This window comes from Beta vulgaris, chromosome 7, assembly GCF_026745355.1.
Source record: "Beta vulgaris subsp. vulgaris cultivar EL10 chromosome 7, EL10.2, whole genome shotgun sequence".
NCBI classification, from domain to species: Eukaryota; Viridiplantae; Streptophyta; class Magnoliopsida; order Caryophyllales; family Amaranthaceae; genus Beta; species Beta vulgaris.
Window position 1 is genome coordinate 18644059 of NC_079208.1, and position 16158 is coordinate 18660216.

General features: G+C 39.2%; 1 protein-coding gene across 1 annotated transcript; it reads left to right on the forward strand.

Annotated features, from left to right (window-relative positions):
• Window positions 1-1411: 1411 nt before the first annotated feature.
• Window positions 1412-2273, forward strand: LOC104898868 (uncharacterized). Its single transcript, XM_010685999.1, has 2 exons — window positions 1412-1748; window positions 1855-2273. The coding sequence occupies exons 1-2, from the start codon at window positions 1412-1414 to the stop codon at window positions 2271-2273; spliced, it is 756 nt and encodes a 251-aa protein (XP_010684301.1).
• Window positions 2274-16158: the final 13885 nt, after the last annotated feature.

A 16158-nucleotide genomic window follows, 5' to 3' on the forward strand; every position in this document is an offset into this window, starting at 1 on the left:
TCCGGTCTAGTCCATATTCTGGCCCGGACCGGTTTGTGGACACCCCTACCTGGTATACCTCCAAGGAGAGATGTAGAGTTCACTGTTGACCTAATACCTAAAAGTGGGGATGGGCAAGGGTAGGGTCTAGGTCGGGTCCAGCTGGACCCTAGACCCGGACCCTAAATTCTTTTTGCAGACCCGGACCCGGAACCTAAGGGTATGGAGGGTCTAGAGGGTCTGGAGGGTCCAAGCCTAAATTCTTTATTTTGCCAAATTTTCAGCATTATTAATATCAATAATCATCTGAAATTCGCATGAAACAAACACAAAAAATCGCACAAACATAAGAATTCGCATGAAACAAACACAAACATATAAATTGAAAAAAAGGAAACAAACACACACAAACTTATAAACTGAAAGAAAACGAAACAAATACAATTCACAAACATATAAACTGAAAACAAACGAAACAAAAACACAAACATACAAACTGAAAAAAACAAACAAACCTTAACTTACATAAGAGTTCAAAATGGGTGTTTTGGTTTAGGTTTTAGTCTTTTAAAAAATCAGTTTGTTTTTTTTTAAAAAATTAAATATATATATTAAATAAGTTTAGGGTCTAAGGGTCGGGTCTGGGTCCAAAATTTTAAGACTCGGACCCTAAAAAATTCACTTGGACCCAGACTCGGACCCGGACCCTTAGGGTCTGAAAAAGTTGGACCCAAACCCTTAAATTAGGGTCGTGTCCAATAGGGTCGGTCCTAGACCCATGCCCATCCCTACCTAGAATTGGACCTATCTCCAAAGCCCCATATCGAATGGCTCTAATAGAAATGAACGAGTTGAAAAACCAATTGAAAGAGCTACTAAAGAAGGGGTACATTGACCTAGTATGTCACCATGGGGATCCCCTATCTTATTTGTGAAGAAGAAGGATACCAGTTTGAGGCTGTGTATAGACTACCCTGAGTTGAACAATGTCACTGTGAAGAAAAAATATCCATTACCTAGGATAGGTGACTCGTTTGACCAACTTTAGGGTGCACAGATATTCTCCAAAATAGCCTTAAGGTCAGGTCACCATTAATTGAGGATGGCTGATCAAGATATACCTAAAACTACCTTTAAGACTAGGTATGGACATTATGAGTTTACCTTCATGCCTTTTGGGTGAACCAATGCACTTGTTATTTTCATGGACCTCATGAATAGGATTTTTTGACCCTACCTTGATAAATTTGTAGTCATGTTCATAGACGATATATTGATCTATTCAAAGAGTAAGGAAGAATGGAGGATTTCAAATTTGTGAATTAGGAATTATGAGAGTCTAGAGAGAGGAAGTCCTGCTTCTCTCTAGGATTTTAGCGTAACTATGAAATCTTCATTTCTGGAATTTTGAATCTCGGCGAGTGCTGAAGCTATGGCAAAGGGTTCAAAAAAAGGCAATGGAGGTAAGAAGGCTAAGCAACATGTGAAGGTAGTGAAGAAACCTCAATCAGGGGATGCGAAGAAGAAGGTGAGTGTTAATGATATACACGATAATGCTTCATTGAGTTGGTCATCGAAAGAGGAGCAGGATAATGATTCAGTAGCATCAGCGGATTTGAATGCTTCGATGATGGAGAAAGCAAGTGCTGAGGTTGCTAGGCAGCAGATGGCTAAGTGGATTGAATCCATTCGTACTCCTTTGAGGCCAGCATCTGGAAATGTGGTGAATCCTTCCCCTCACCCAATGCAACAGTTAGCAAGCACTACAGGTAATACTCATTCCTGGAGTACTAATTTGTTTGAGATGATTAGGGAGGAAGGTCTTAATTTGGAGATCCCGGTGAATAATAATTACTACTATAAATGCGAATGAAGTGATCCTTACTGAAGAGGATGTTAAGGAAGAAATAGCTTTCTGGGAATCAGCTGTTGTTTGCTACATACTAGGTATTAAACCTCCAGCTCGAATTGTAGATGGCTTTATTAGAAGAGTATGGGGAAAATGTGGTATAGACAGGATTGCAATGGGGAGTAATGGAGTTTTTGTAGTTAGATTCAGGACCATGGAAGGGAAACAGAAAGCGATTGATGCTGGGCCTATCCTTTATGATAGTTTACCTGTCATAGTAAAAAACTGGTCACCTGAACTAGATTTAATGGCGGAAGAAGTGAAGGTTGTTCCCACCTGGGTGCGATTGCCTGGATTACCTTTGAAATACTGGGGACCTTCTTCTCTGAATAAGATTTCTAGTCTTATTGGAAAGTCCATCAGAATTGATAGAGCAACAGCCTAGAAAGACATACTGGAATATGCACGAATTCTAGTCGAAGTTCATTTGGATAGTTCATTTCGAGAAGAGATTAAATTTGTGAATGAGAAGGGAATGAGTATCACACAGAAGGTGGTATATGAGTGTAGACCAACTTTTTGTGGTGATTGTGGAGGTATAGGGCATACAGTGGAGGAGTGTAGACAAAAAAAGTATGAGTTGGCATTGAAAAAAGTGAAACCTAGACAAGTTTGGGTGGAAAAAACCAAGCTAGCTGGTGTGAAGAAACCTGTTGAGAATGTAAGTGTGATAGAACCTGATGTCCAGCAGAAGGAAGATATTGTGCAGAGTGTGGCACCTGTTGTTCAGCAGACTGAGATGGTTGCAAATCAGAATGATCAACAAGTGGATGTGGAGACACTTGTTGTGGGTGTGGTTCAGGTTAATATCTCTGATAGTGTAGCAGGAATTGAGGCTGATAATAGGGTTGTGGAAGTAAAATCGAAGCAGGTAGAGGAACTATTGGTTCCACCTAATGGATAAAATAGGCATATGGAATGTCAGGGGCCTAAATAGTCCAGCTAAGCATAATGATGTCAAATGGTTTTTGGCTCATCATCAAGTGGGATTGTTTGGGCTCTTAGAGACGAGGGTAAAAGCTAGGAATTTTTCTAAAGTTTATCCTAAGGTGTGTGGTGACTGGTCAATTGTTTCTAATTATCAGTATGATATAGGAGGTAGAATTTGGTTGATTTGGCTACCTCATATATTTGTGGTGAATGTGAAGTGTTCTGGGGCTCAGTTTATTCACAGTCAGGTAATGCATAAGGCTACAGGAATGCAGTTTGAGGTGACTATAGTTTATGGTGTAAATGATGCAAGGGGGAGAGAGGATTTATGGAGGGCTTTGTGTATGATTACATCAACTATTACAGGCCCTTGGGTAGTCCTAGGGGACTTTAATAATGTTCTAAACATGGGAGAGAGAATTGGGTCTGCTATTACTCTTGATGAGATTGCAAATTTCAGACAATGTATTAGAGATTGCAAGCTCAATGAACATATCTCTAGTGGTCCTTTCTTTACTTGGTCGAACAAGCAGGAGGGGGAGAATCGAGTTTTTACAAAGATTGATAGAGTCTCATGTAATGATTGGTGGAATGATGTCTTCAAGGAAGCTATTGCTGTGTTTTTGCCTGAATATATATCTGATCACTGCCCCTGTATTGTGCATTTGGATGCAGAGGTGAGGGGTAGATCTCGACCATTTAAATTTTGTAACATGTGGGGTAAAACTGAAGAGTTTATTCAGATTGTGCAGAATTCTTGGCAATCTGTAATATCAGGTGTAGCTATGTATAAAGTTGTTTGTAAGCTGAAGGCTTTGAAACAACCCCTTAGAACACTACACAGGGAAAGGTTTGCTAATATGGAGAATGATGTCAAAATTGCTATGGATAAGTTCATGAGCATTCAGGAAGCCATTTATGCTGATCCTCATAATACTATACTTCATCAGCAGGAGGAGAGAGTTAGGAAGGATTACGAGGAGATAAATTCTGCCAAAATGAGTTTGTTGAAGCAGAAAATTAAGAATGATTGGATTAAGGGAGGTGATGAAAACACTGCATATTTTCATGCATGTTTGAAGAAGAGGAGGCAGCAGGCTCAAGTTTTAAGAATACAAGATAAAGATGGGATATGGAGAGAGGGGATAAAGGAGGTTGAGGAGGCTTTTCTCAACTACTATGAGCATCTCTTAGGGACTGAAAGTGAGGCAGAAGCTTATGTTAGCAACACAATAATTGCAGAGGGCAAGGTAGTGTCTCAAGAGAAACAAATAGCTCTATGTGCACCTTTCAATGCAGATGAAGTGAAGGCTGCTCTTTTTGATATTGATCACAACAAATCAGCTAGGCCTGATGGTTACTCGAGTGTTTTTTTTAAGGATGCTTGGAGTGTGGTAGGGTCTGAAATTACAAATGCAGTTCTGGATTTTTTTAGAACTGGTAAGATACTCAAACAACTCAATGCTACCAACCTTTGTCTGATTCCTAAGGTGGAGCAACCAGAGAGTGTTACACAATTCAGGCCTATTGCCTGTTGCAATGTTTTATACAAGGTAATATCTAAGTTACTTTGTACTAGGCTGAAAATGGTACTGCCTGATCTTATTGATCCTGCTCAGAGTGCTTTTGTGGAGCAAAGGTGCATAATGCATAACATTTTGATCTGCCAGGACATTTTGAATCAATATAAGAGGAAGAGTCAACCTGCCAGGTGTACATTAAAAGTAGACCTAAAGAAAGCTTATGACTCAGTAAGCTGGAAGTTTTTAGAAACTTTACTCAAGAAGCTTCAGTTTCCAGTGCAATTTTGTGACTGGATTATGACTTGTGTGTCTACTCCATCTTTTTCTATTAGTCTGAATGGTGGGATGTTTGGTTTTTTTTAAAGGAAAAAAAGGACTAAGGCAGGGGGACCCTGTATCTCCTTTGCTGTTTGTACTTGTGATGGAATATTTCACTAGAATATTGAGGAAGATGAGTAGTAGAGAGGATTTTGGTTTTCATTACAGATGTGCAAGCCTCAAGATAACTCACCTAGTTTTAGCTGATGATCTCATGATGTTTTGCAAGGGTGAAGTCAAATCTGTGTTGCTTTTAATCAGAGCTTTGAAAACTTTTTCTAAAGCTTCAGGGTTGCAGGCTAATAAGGAAAAAAGTGCAATATACTTTGGCAATGTGCAAGAGGAGATTCAGCAAAGGATAATCAGGTATCTGGGTTCATAAAAGGGCAATTCCCCTTTAGATATTTGGGGGTACCTATTACCTCTAAGAGGCTCTCTATAGCAGACTGTGATGTGTTGGTTGATAGAATCATGAGAAGAGTTTTGTGTTGGACATCTAGAAATCTTTCCTATGCTGCTAGAAATGTCCTAATTAATTCTGTTTTATTGAGTATTCATACCTACTGGTCACAAATTTTTATGTTACCCAAAGGTGTGTTGATGAAGGTTATTCAAATTGCTCGAGCTTTTCTTTGGGAGGGGAAGTCTTTTCTTCACAAACCTCCCCTTGTATCATGGGATTGGGTTTGTAAACCCAAGAGTAAAGGAGGTTTGGGTGTGAGAAATTGTCTGATGTGGAACAATGCTGCTATAGGCAAGTATGCATGGCAAATTGCTCAAAAGGCAGATTCTCTTTGGATTAAGTGGGTTCACAGCATCTATATTAGAGATGCAAACTGGTGGGCATATCAGCCAAAAGGGAATGTGAGTTGGACTTGGAAAATTATATGCAGGGTGAGAGATATGTTTATAGCAGCTTACCATAACAATCAATGGCTTGATGGTAGGAATGGTTATTCAATAAAAGAAGGGTATAAATGGCTGTGTGGAAATCTGGAAAATGTTAGCTGGCATCACTGGGTTTGGAGTTCTTTAAACATTCCCAAACATGCATTCATCTCATGGCTTGCAGCTTTGGGTAGACTAAGGACAAGAGATAGACTCATGAGGTCAGGCATATGTCAGATTGCAGAATGCTTGATGTGTAACAGTGGCCTGGACTCCTGTTGCCACTTATTCTTCAGATGCAAATTTAGTATTCAGGTGTGTCAAGGGGTGATGAATTGGCTGCAAATTCATAATCACAATCAGGAGAATTTGTATGTTCACTGGAAGAAATGGGGCAGGAAATTTAAGAAGAAAAAACAGCAACAGGTGGTGTATGCATGCCTTGCTGCTACTGTCTACTATATCTGGAAGGCTAGAAACTATGCACTATGGGAGGGAGCAGTTATGAGGCCTGAAGCTGTAATTAGAAAAATCCAGATTGATGTTTGTCTTAGAGCTAAGAGTAAAGTTACTAGTAAGTGGTCAGTGAGTAAGAAAGATTGGCTGAATGATCTATCAGCTCAATGTTTGAGCTAGCTTTGTGGTTGTCTAATCTTCTGCTGTAGTCTGTTGAAGTGTTTTCTTTTCTGTTGCTGGCATGTCTTGGGTAGGTGTTTGTATGGTGCCTAGGTTGGTTGGTATGGTTGTTATGTTTGTAAGTCTGTGTTGGAGCTGCATTTGATTTTTTTGGTAATAAAATCGCTTACTTCTTGCCAAAAAAAAAAAGAGTAAGGAAGAACATGATGGACATTTGAGGCTTATTTTACATACACTTTTTTTGGCAATTCAAAATTTATATTGATAACCAAAAATAAAAAGGGAAAGACATACATCAAACCATCACCAAGGGACAAGAATAAAGAAATGAGCCCCCCTTACCTTCTAGGAAGGGCCTGGGAACACCAAACCAGAATCCAAGCCCTGCAAGCACTACAACTTAGCAAAACAGTAAGACAAAACTACAAGAGAAGAAGTTGCCTAGTACAATCACTACATCTACTAGCAACTCTAAAACAAATCTGCCTAAAATTAGTTACAGTATCAAGCATAAGGCCCTCATAAACTTTTGCATTTCTTTGAAGCCATATCTGATACATAGCTTCAGCAAACATCATGCAATATAATTGAGCTTTAGCTCCTCTTCTCTTACTCTTCAAGGCTACAACACTAATTTCAGCTGACAAGTCCCTTAGGGTAACCACCACTTTCAGGTGCTGCTAGCAGGCTTTCCAAATATCCCTAGAGAAGGGACAATCAAAGAACAGATGGGATATACTTTCACTAGCTTCAATGCATAGAGGGCAGAAATCATCATTTGTAATACCCCAAGAAAATAACCTATCTTTGGTAGCCAATCTACCATGAAGGATAAGCCAAGTGATAAATAAAGCTTTAGGACTAGCTTTATTGTTGCAAACAATTCTCTTCCAATTTACATGCTCATGCTCACCCTGCAGAATCAAATACAGCTTTTTAATTGAAAACTCATTAAGTTGAAGCATATGTATAGTTTGCAGATCTTGAAATATCCCTCTACTCTCCAGAACCTTCTTCAGGGACCATGACAGCCTATTAGGGACTACCATGGATAGGATGGGCTGCTGTTTAATGTAGTATTCATGTAACCATTTAATCCAAAGCCTGTCTTGTTTTAAACAAACTGCCCAAAAGTGCTTAGAAACTGCTGCTTTGTTCCAGAGAGCTAGATTTTTGATGTTTAACCCTCCACAGCTTCTAGGTAAACAAAGAGAGTCCCAAGCTATGGGAGCTTTCCTGGAGTAAGAGTCTTGTCCAGTCCATAAAAAGACTCTACAGATGCTTTGAATCTCCTTGAACACCTTCTTAGGGAGCAGAAAAATTTGGCACCAGTACAGTTGCAAACCATGAAGAATAGCTTTAATAAGTTGGACTCTGGCAGCATAGGAAAGTTTTTTGACAGACCAAGCCCTAACTCAAGACATGGTCTTCTCAATCAAAGGCTTGCACTCATTGTAAAAGAGCTTCCTGGTGGTGAGTGGAACACCTAGGTATTTGAAGGGAAAACAACCCAGGAGCATATGAACAACAGATTGCAGATCAGCTCTTTGAGTCACCTCAACCCATCCAATAGAGAGATGGCTTTTATCCAAATTTGCTTCAAGCCCAGAAGCTTGGGAGAATTCGAAAAAAAGCATCAAAAACAAGTTGCAAAGAGGTCTGATCTGCTTTAGAGAACATCAAAAGATCATCAGCAAACATCAGATGGATGATGTTTAACTTTTTACATCTAGGATGAAATTTAAATCTAGGATCAGCCTTCAGATTCCCTAGACATCTTGATAAATACTCCATCCCTAGAGCAAAAGTTTTTGGGTCATTTTTGCATACACTTAGGGAGAATCAACTGTATGCGAAGTTTTTGAAGTGTGAATTTCGTTTAGTAAAAGTGTCATTTTTGGGTCATTTCGTCTCTAAGGAAGGTGTGAAAGACTTTTCAAGAATAACAAATCCCATGACTAACTTAATGTTATGGCTGATTTTTGTAGGATGACATTTGACATAATGACACAGGGACTATGACGTTAAGACGCAACGAAGAGAACATGAAGACCAAGACGTTAGAAGTTCGTGACTGATCATCTAGAAAGGAAGGAGTTCAGCGCGACATTTATTCAGCCAAGATAGTCGTTGATGGAAATAAGTTACATAAGGAAAGGAAGAAGATTTCATCGTTGGAGTTTAATTAAGAAGATCTCCTATAATCAAGGGACCGTTATCATTGTAATAATCTAGGAATTTAATAGTGCATTCATTTGGAAAAATCCAAAGGAGAAAAATAGGGCAAAAGGCATACAAAAGAAAAACGAGTATCATTGGACTAGACTACTGGATATTTTTTTGTACGAAGAGCAAAATAGAGCTTAAGCTGTAACGATTGTCATTAACTTATAACGACAGACAACGATAGTAGATTGGTGGATCTACATCCACCAGCGGTTTTTACCCATCTTCATTGGGGTTTTCTGCGTCACCATCTTTGTGTGTTCATCCCCTTTGATCCCCATTACATTCGTTCCTTGCATTGTCATATTCATAATCTGGTTGAATTGTCCCAAACTTTAATTTTGTCGTAAGAGACAAATTTTAGCATAAACAATTTGGCGCCCACCGTGGGGCATAACCAGACCAACTACTGTTCAAAATCCATCAAATGGGAGAAACATCAAATCTCGATGAAATGCAGAGGCAATATGATCAAATGAGAGCAAAGATGCTTGAAATGAAGCAAGCTAATGAGCGGTTAGCTACCGACTTCACGACATCGCAAGAAAAGATTCAAAAATTGCAAGAAGAGTTAGCGTTGTCCGAAGCTTCAAAGGTCCGACGCCGTGCTAATATGAACGACATCCCCTATATGAGGGACCTCTCTGAGTCAAACGATGACGAGCCTGGAAATGACGAAGAGCTCGAGGATGAAGATCCCTTGAATAATGAAGAGAACGACCCTGGCGAAGGAGAAGCAAATCCTATGGCAAAGCGCATGATCCTAATCGAAATGCAGAATAGGCGTTTAATGAAGCTCATGTCGCAGCTCCCCGGAGCTCCGACGCCAAGCATTGTGGAGCATCCTGATGGCTATGCAGAGTCACCGTTCGTAGAGAGAACGTGCTCCCCAAAAAGCTCAATCTGCCCGTCCTCGCTGCCAATTACGACGGTTCGACTGATCTAGGCGAGCATGTCGCCCAGTACAAGCAGCGGATGTGGTAAGCGTCAATTCCTTGGCATCTGGTGTAAGCTTGTATGTGCAAATCTTTCGGAGCCACGCTCACTGGTCCTGCCCTCAAATGGCTTGGATCCCTCAAGCCAGGAAGCATTGGTAATTTTTCCACTCTGGTCAACAAGTTCTATGAGAAGTTTGAAGGCAGTCGTAGCCTAGAAAAGCAGACGAGTGACCTATATGGCGTCGTCCAAGGACCTAAAGAATCTTTTCGCGATTATTATAATCGCTTTAATAAAGAAATGATTAGCATTAAAGATCTTGATACTAAGACTGCTATTGAATGTTTCAGGAAAGGTCTAATTCTGCGGTCAAAACTCTACAATCGTCTGACGAAGTACCCATGTCAAACGCTCGAGGAAGTCAAATCACGAGCATTAGCGCAAATGAGGCTGGAAGAAGATGATGCCATCCTCAATACCATATCAACGCGTCGTGCACCAGAAAATCCCAACGACCGGAAGGCTTTCGTCCCCAAAAAGAATAATTGGCAAAACCACCCCTACAGTCGCTCAAATCAGGTAAACAATGTTGCTGACGTTGTCGATAGTGCAGGTAACGACGCAAGGACGGAGTCACCAACCTTCCCAGATATTGACTCTTAAGGATTCTCCGTCGATGTCGGAGGCGTCGTAAATGCCTTGACCAAAATCGGAGCACCCGTCCGTTGGCCAAAGAAGAGTGACCAACCGGAGGCTCAAAAAGTTTTGCATTACCCTCAGGAGAAGAATTGCCTTGTTCTAAGTTGTATAGGCATTTTCCTTGACTTATAACAGGAACATAATTTCCATCTAACTTAATTGAGTATGAGATGAAAGTCATAGATATCATCCTTGGGATGGATTGGCTTGAAAAATATAAGGGTCATATCAGTTGGGACAAAAGGTAATTTGATCTGACCAAACAAGGTTAGGGTGACTTACATGAGGGAAGGGAAACAAAAGGGCTTACGAAAAATTTCTATCTTGCAGCTACAGTCTTATATAAGGAAAGTGGTAGGCGTTTGCCGTGTACTCCTAACCAAATATAATTAATCTACTTTCATGCACACTAAGCAAGTATAATGGAAGTAGGGATCGTATCCACAGGGAGCAAAGGAACTTGATCGGAAATTAGCGAATTAAGAACCCTAGTATGTGCTAAGGCCAAAGTAACCGAATAGGGGGGATTTGGAACAATGTAAGTGAACTAAACTACTCACAATACTAAAACACGAAGAGATTACAATATAAAAAGGCCTTGGACTTGGTTAACATCCACCCTAACCTACTTTGTGATCACGAAACCTTAACCCTCAACCCTTCCTATGGTCACCTATCGAGAAGTCGATACCTCTATCTTCCTAGATCGTGGTTTAACACACGATCCGCGTGGTTTGAACCGCTCTTACTATGACTTAACTCAAATGAATCGCACTTAAGTCCAAACAAGTAGCATTAAAGTCGAGGAACACGATAGGATTACTAATGTTATCAAAGCAACAACATTCAAGTAATAAGCTATGCTTCTCTAAGTGTACAAGATTAATGTTCAGCATTTAATCAAACACCTAGTATGCTACATGGAGCTAGGAACACAACAATCCGATTATGCACCTAAAACTAGCATTAGATGATTCACACAACAATACTAGTAACGTTCCTAGCAAAGATTATGCAAATATCATGGAAATAAATACAAGAAGCATCACAATGACCATAAGAAAATAGAGAGTAAGAAGTTCTCACAAGTAGATTAGAGCTTCATAACTAAATCCAAGATGAAAGTTTAATTAAGCTAGCAAAGCCATAGAGTTCATTACAAATTCAATAAGAAAGAGTAGATGAAAACCTATGGAACACCCTTCTCTCTCTACCTTTCTTTCGTAGTTAGAACTCAAAATAAAAGCTAACATAACCTGCTTACCCTCCAAGGGAGGAATAGAAAATATAAGGTGCTGCGGCAGGGCTCGCGACTCGCGACAACAGGCAGTCGCGACTCGCGACACTGATCGTGGGTCGCGACGAGCTCTCTGCCTCAAAAACGCACCAAGACACAAAAATATAAGGAGAGAAGAAATAACTTGGCTTTTGAGGAAGCCATGAAGCTGTAGAACTGAAGTGTGATCAATCCTCGGGCGACGAATAACAATGAAGCTCGAACCACAGACCTCGAAACTCGAAACTCGGACAAAGCTCGGAAAACCTCGGAAGATGCACCATAAAGGACTACGAACAAGGACTCCGGGATACAAAAAGTGATCGGAGGGCTAAGATCGGCCCTCGAGTGTGCCACAATGTCAACTACTCCCTAGACTCCTCAAATCACAACATCCTCCGGCAACACCTCCTAACATCAAATCTCTCCTAAATCCCGTCACTAAGCTCGTACCGACACCAAAAACGCCTCGAAATACGCCTAAGATTGGCGGATAACTTGGACACATCAGAAAGGGTACCCATTATTTATGTGTAGTGTTCAAGAAATAAGGGAAGAGGTTGAACCTAGCAAGGTACCAATAGTGAGTGAGTTTCCATATGTTTTTTCTGACGAGATTCCAAGAATGCTGTCAGTCATAGATCTTGAATTCATCATAGACTTAGTACGCGAAACCGAACCAATCTCTAGGGCTCCATACCGAATGGCACCAGTCGAAATGAAGGAACTGAAAGTCTAACTAGATGAGCTATTGTAGAAAGGCTACATCAGGCCAAACTCTTTACAATGGGGTGCACAAGCACTGTTTGTGAAAAGGAAATATGGGAGTTTGAGGCTATGCATTGACTATTAGGAACTAAATAATGTAACTATCAAGAATAAGTACCCACTTCCGAGAATAGATGATCTGTTTAACCAACTCAAGGGGGCTGGAATCTTCTCTAAAATAGACATGAGGTCTAATTATCATCAATTAAGGATTACGGAGAATAATGTCGCAAGGAAAACCTTTAGAACTCGATATGGACACTATGAGTTCACGGTGATGCCTTTTGGTTTGACTAATGCACCTGTCGTTTTCATGGATTTGATACATACAATTTCCATAACGTTCTTGGATAAATTTTTTGTTGTTTTCATTGACGAGATTCTTGTTTACTCTAAGGATACAGGGGTGCATGAGGAGCATTTAAGACACGTTTTGTCAAAGTTAAGAGAGCATAAGTTATATGCTAAGATTTCTAAATGTGAGTTTTGGTTAGAGGAAGTTGTATTTTTGGGCCATGTGATCTCAAAAGAGGGTGTTTTAGTGGATCCCGCTAAGATTTGAGTTGTTACTGAATGGCCTACTCCGAAAAGTGTATTTGATATAAGGAGTTTCTTGGGGTTGGCCTGATATTACTGAAGATTTGTGAAGGACTTCTCTAGGATTTCGAGGCCTATGACTAACTTGATGAAAAAGGAGTGTAAACTTGTTTAAAGTTCAGAGTGTGAGGAGGCATTTCAGACCTTGAAGAATAGGTTCTTTCGCACTAGTTTTAGCATTGTTAGATGAAAGTCAACAATATGAGGTTTATAATGATGCGTTGAAATTCACATGGCTTAGGGTGCGTATCGATGCAAACAAAAGGTTGATTGCTTATGCTTCGAGGCAATTGAAACCTTATGAGGTGAATTATCCAACTCACGATTTGGAATTAGCTATAACTTGTAAGATTTATTCAGATGATAAGAGCTTGAAGTACATATTTACTCAAAAGGAGTTGAACATGAGGCAGAGGAGATGGCTAGAACTCATTTATGACTATGACTTGGATATCTAGTATCATGGAGGGAACGTTAACCTTGTGGCTGATGCTTTGAGTAGGAAAAGTAGTCATTTGATTAACGCAATAAATATTACCATATCGATGATGTGTGGAGTTTCATAAGATGAACTTGAAAGTCATGGAGCAAGGAGGCGTAACAAAACTATTAGGTGCCATATCGACTCAACCTTCTATTCTTGATGAGATCAAGGGAAGTCAAGCTGTGGATGATAAATTAGAGAAAATTAAGGAGAAAATTCAAGAGGGTCAAGCACTAGACTTAATAATATTTGGTGATGGTAGTTCGAGATTCAAAGCAAGATGGTGCATACCTCATAATCGAGGGGATCTTAAGCAGAAACTGGTGGAGGAAGCTCACAACTCACCCTACTCAATGCATCCAGCGGGAGAAAAGTTGTATAAGGATTTGAAGAAGACTTTTAGGTGGTCAAAAGGGTCATAGTCATGAATGAAGGTGATGCTCCTGATTCAAATAGAACTTTAACATCCATAGAATTAACAGAAAAAGTACCAGCTATATCACATCAGATGTGGACTCAACCTCACGATCATTTATTGCAAAGATGTTCCCCTTGGTCTGACTATTTCCATTCCTATTTCTTGGCTTAACACCTCCAAATTGTTGAGTAGGGTTTGACGGGTTAGAAGTTATGGTCTTGTTATCTTGGGCAGGAATGGATGGTTTTCCCTTAGACTTCCAGTAATATTCATACTCATGATAACCTAGCTTTTGACAATACCTACAAGTCACTGGCTTCCTTTCAAAGTCTTTTCTTATGTGGTTCTTGTTACACTTCTCTCCACCTAATTGATTCCTTGAAGTCTGGTCATTGGTCCTAACCCCAAGGTTTCTTCTATCTCTTCTTTCGCTTCCTCCCTTAACCTTTTTTCTCATTCACTCGATTTGGGTAATTGCCATTCCTTTTCCTCTTTTCTCCTGAAGAGTTCCCCTTTAGTTCTTTCCCTCTAACCCCATACAAGTTTGCAGACCTCCCATAAACCTCGTCAAAATTGTTAAAGGTGGCTCCTCCAAGCTTGCCTTGCAAAGATAGGGTCAAGCCTTGCTCAAATCTTTTAGCTTTAAGAGCCTCAGTAGGTACCACATCAGGTTCAAACCTCATTAGCTCAATGAACTTACTGTAGTACTCTAAAATGGACATGGCCCCCATCCTAAGGTTAATGAACTCCATACTTCAGTACTACAAAAATGGCTAAATAGACTACCTATAAGAGATCGGTTGGGTTCCTAACCTGTTTCGTAAATATGTGAAACCAATTATTCTCTAAAATCGGTTTCTTAAGTTCAACTAGTTGACTTATTAAAGTAGTTGTTGAGAGATAGGAAACTACTTTTAAGTAAAATCAGTTTCCTTGATTTTTTTTTTTAAAACTATTTTTTTTTCGTTATCGGAGGTAGATTTCCTTTTTCATTTTCTGTTTTTCTTTAATTTTTTTTTTTGTGTGGAAAATCCAGTCAAGGCTTAATTAGATTAGAATACTTCAAATAGATAGTTGATATTCTTTTTCGAATACTCCACTTGTGTAGAATGATACCGTCATGTGCCAACTGTTAAACCCATAAATGTTAAGCAGCCTCGTCGTTAATTCGTTCATCCGACAGTGGCGGCGGCAACGACTACAAATCTGGTATAGTTTGTTGTGACCCTCCTGATCTGTATTCTAGCCCAGGTCATTGTTCTAATGATCTTGATACTTTTTCCTTTTTATTTTTCCAGATCTAATTTTGCTCTATGGTTTTCTATTTAACCTAATCTAATTAGGATTAGTGTCTTCAACGCAACATCTGGTCTTTTTATTTTTAATGATGAAATTGGTGTTGTTTTGATCCGTGAATTTTGGATTAGGGTTTGTATGAATTTGTATTCATATTGTTTTGATGTTTAGATTAAAGTACATTGTGGTGGATTATTGTTGTCTTCATGAGTTTTCGCTTCCTCAAACACTCAAATTCAAATATTGTGTGAGAAATACAACTGGTGGTTATTGACTTTGCTACTTCAATCACATCATTTTGATCCTCCCTTTTCTAGTCTTCATCACTTTCGTTCTTATGGTGAGTTCCAATTCTTTTTATTTCTTTTTAAATTCTAATTCTTAAATCTCTATATCATTATGTCAAAAATCAAATCTCTATCAAAAAGTGGTTTTTTCCTTATTTTGGATGGGTTACACCAGATAATGATTCAACCAAGTTGTTTACCACTTACCGGGTACGATCTATATGCTAACCAACTCTATAATTTAGTTCAGAAGATCCATTAAATTATATATAATTAACTTGTTTGGCAAGATTATGTGGATTGGATGCACTGGTTTTGATTGTCTACCAAAAGTATCAATCTTCCTAGTTCTATATGATCATGAATAGAATGACTAACTCTGTGATTATTATTTCTTTAGTTTAGATTAAAATTTTGGAAGTTTGTTGATTTTTTTGGCACCATTTTATGTGTTGTTTTTAGTGTGAACCGCATCCTGCAATGGGCAACATACCACGAACATCCTAAATGTCCCCAGTGCAAAAATCCATTTGATATTAAGTGTTCTTTGAAGCCTCTATGTATTGGTAAATTACATCTACTTAGCTATTTTTTAGTTTGATTTTGCTAGCTTCTGTAGCCATCTGTCTCACTTCTTCTTATCTTATTAAATTACTTTATAGAGGCAATAAGGACTTGTGTTTGCTTGCGAAAAGGGTTGGAACCATAAAGAACTACTTTCTAAGTTAAGGCCCTTTTGATTTTCTCTTGCTGAAAACATATCAAGTTTTCTCCCATTCCCATTTTCTATTGATTACCATGACGAGTACTTATCTGTTATGTATGAGTTTGTGTTGCAGATTCTTTGAGATATACATCTACATTGTCAGTGGCACTGGCTGTTGTATTCCTCGTAATTATGGTCGAAATCTCAGGTATTAAGTTGGTGAGCAGGCATGTGATGATGCGTAGATTATTGTTCTACCTGTTCTTGTCACATCGTATATTT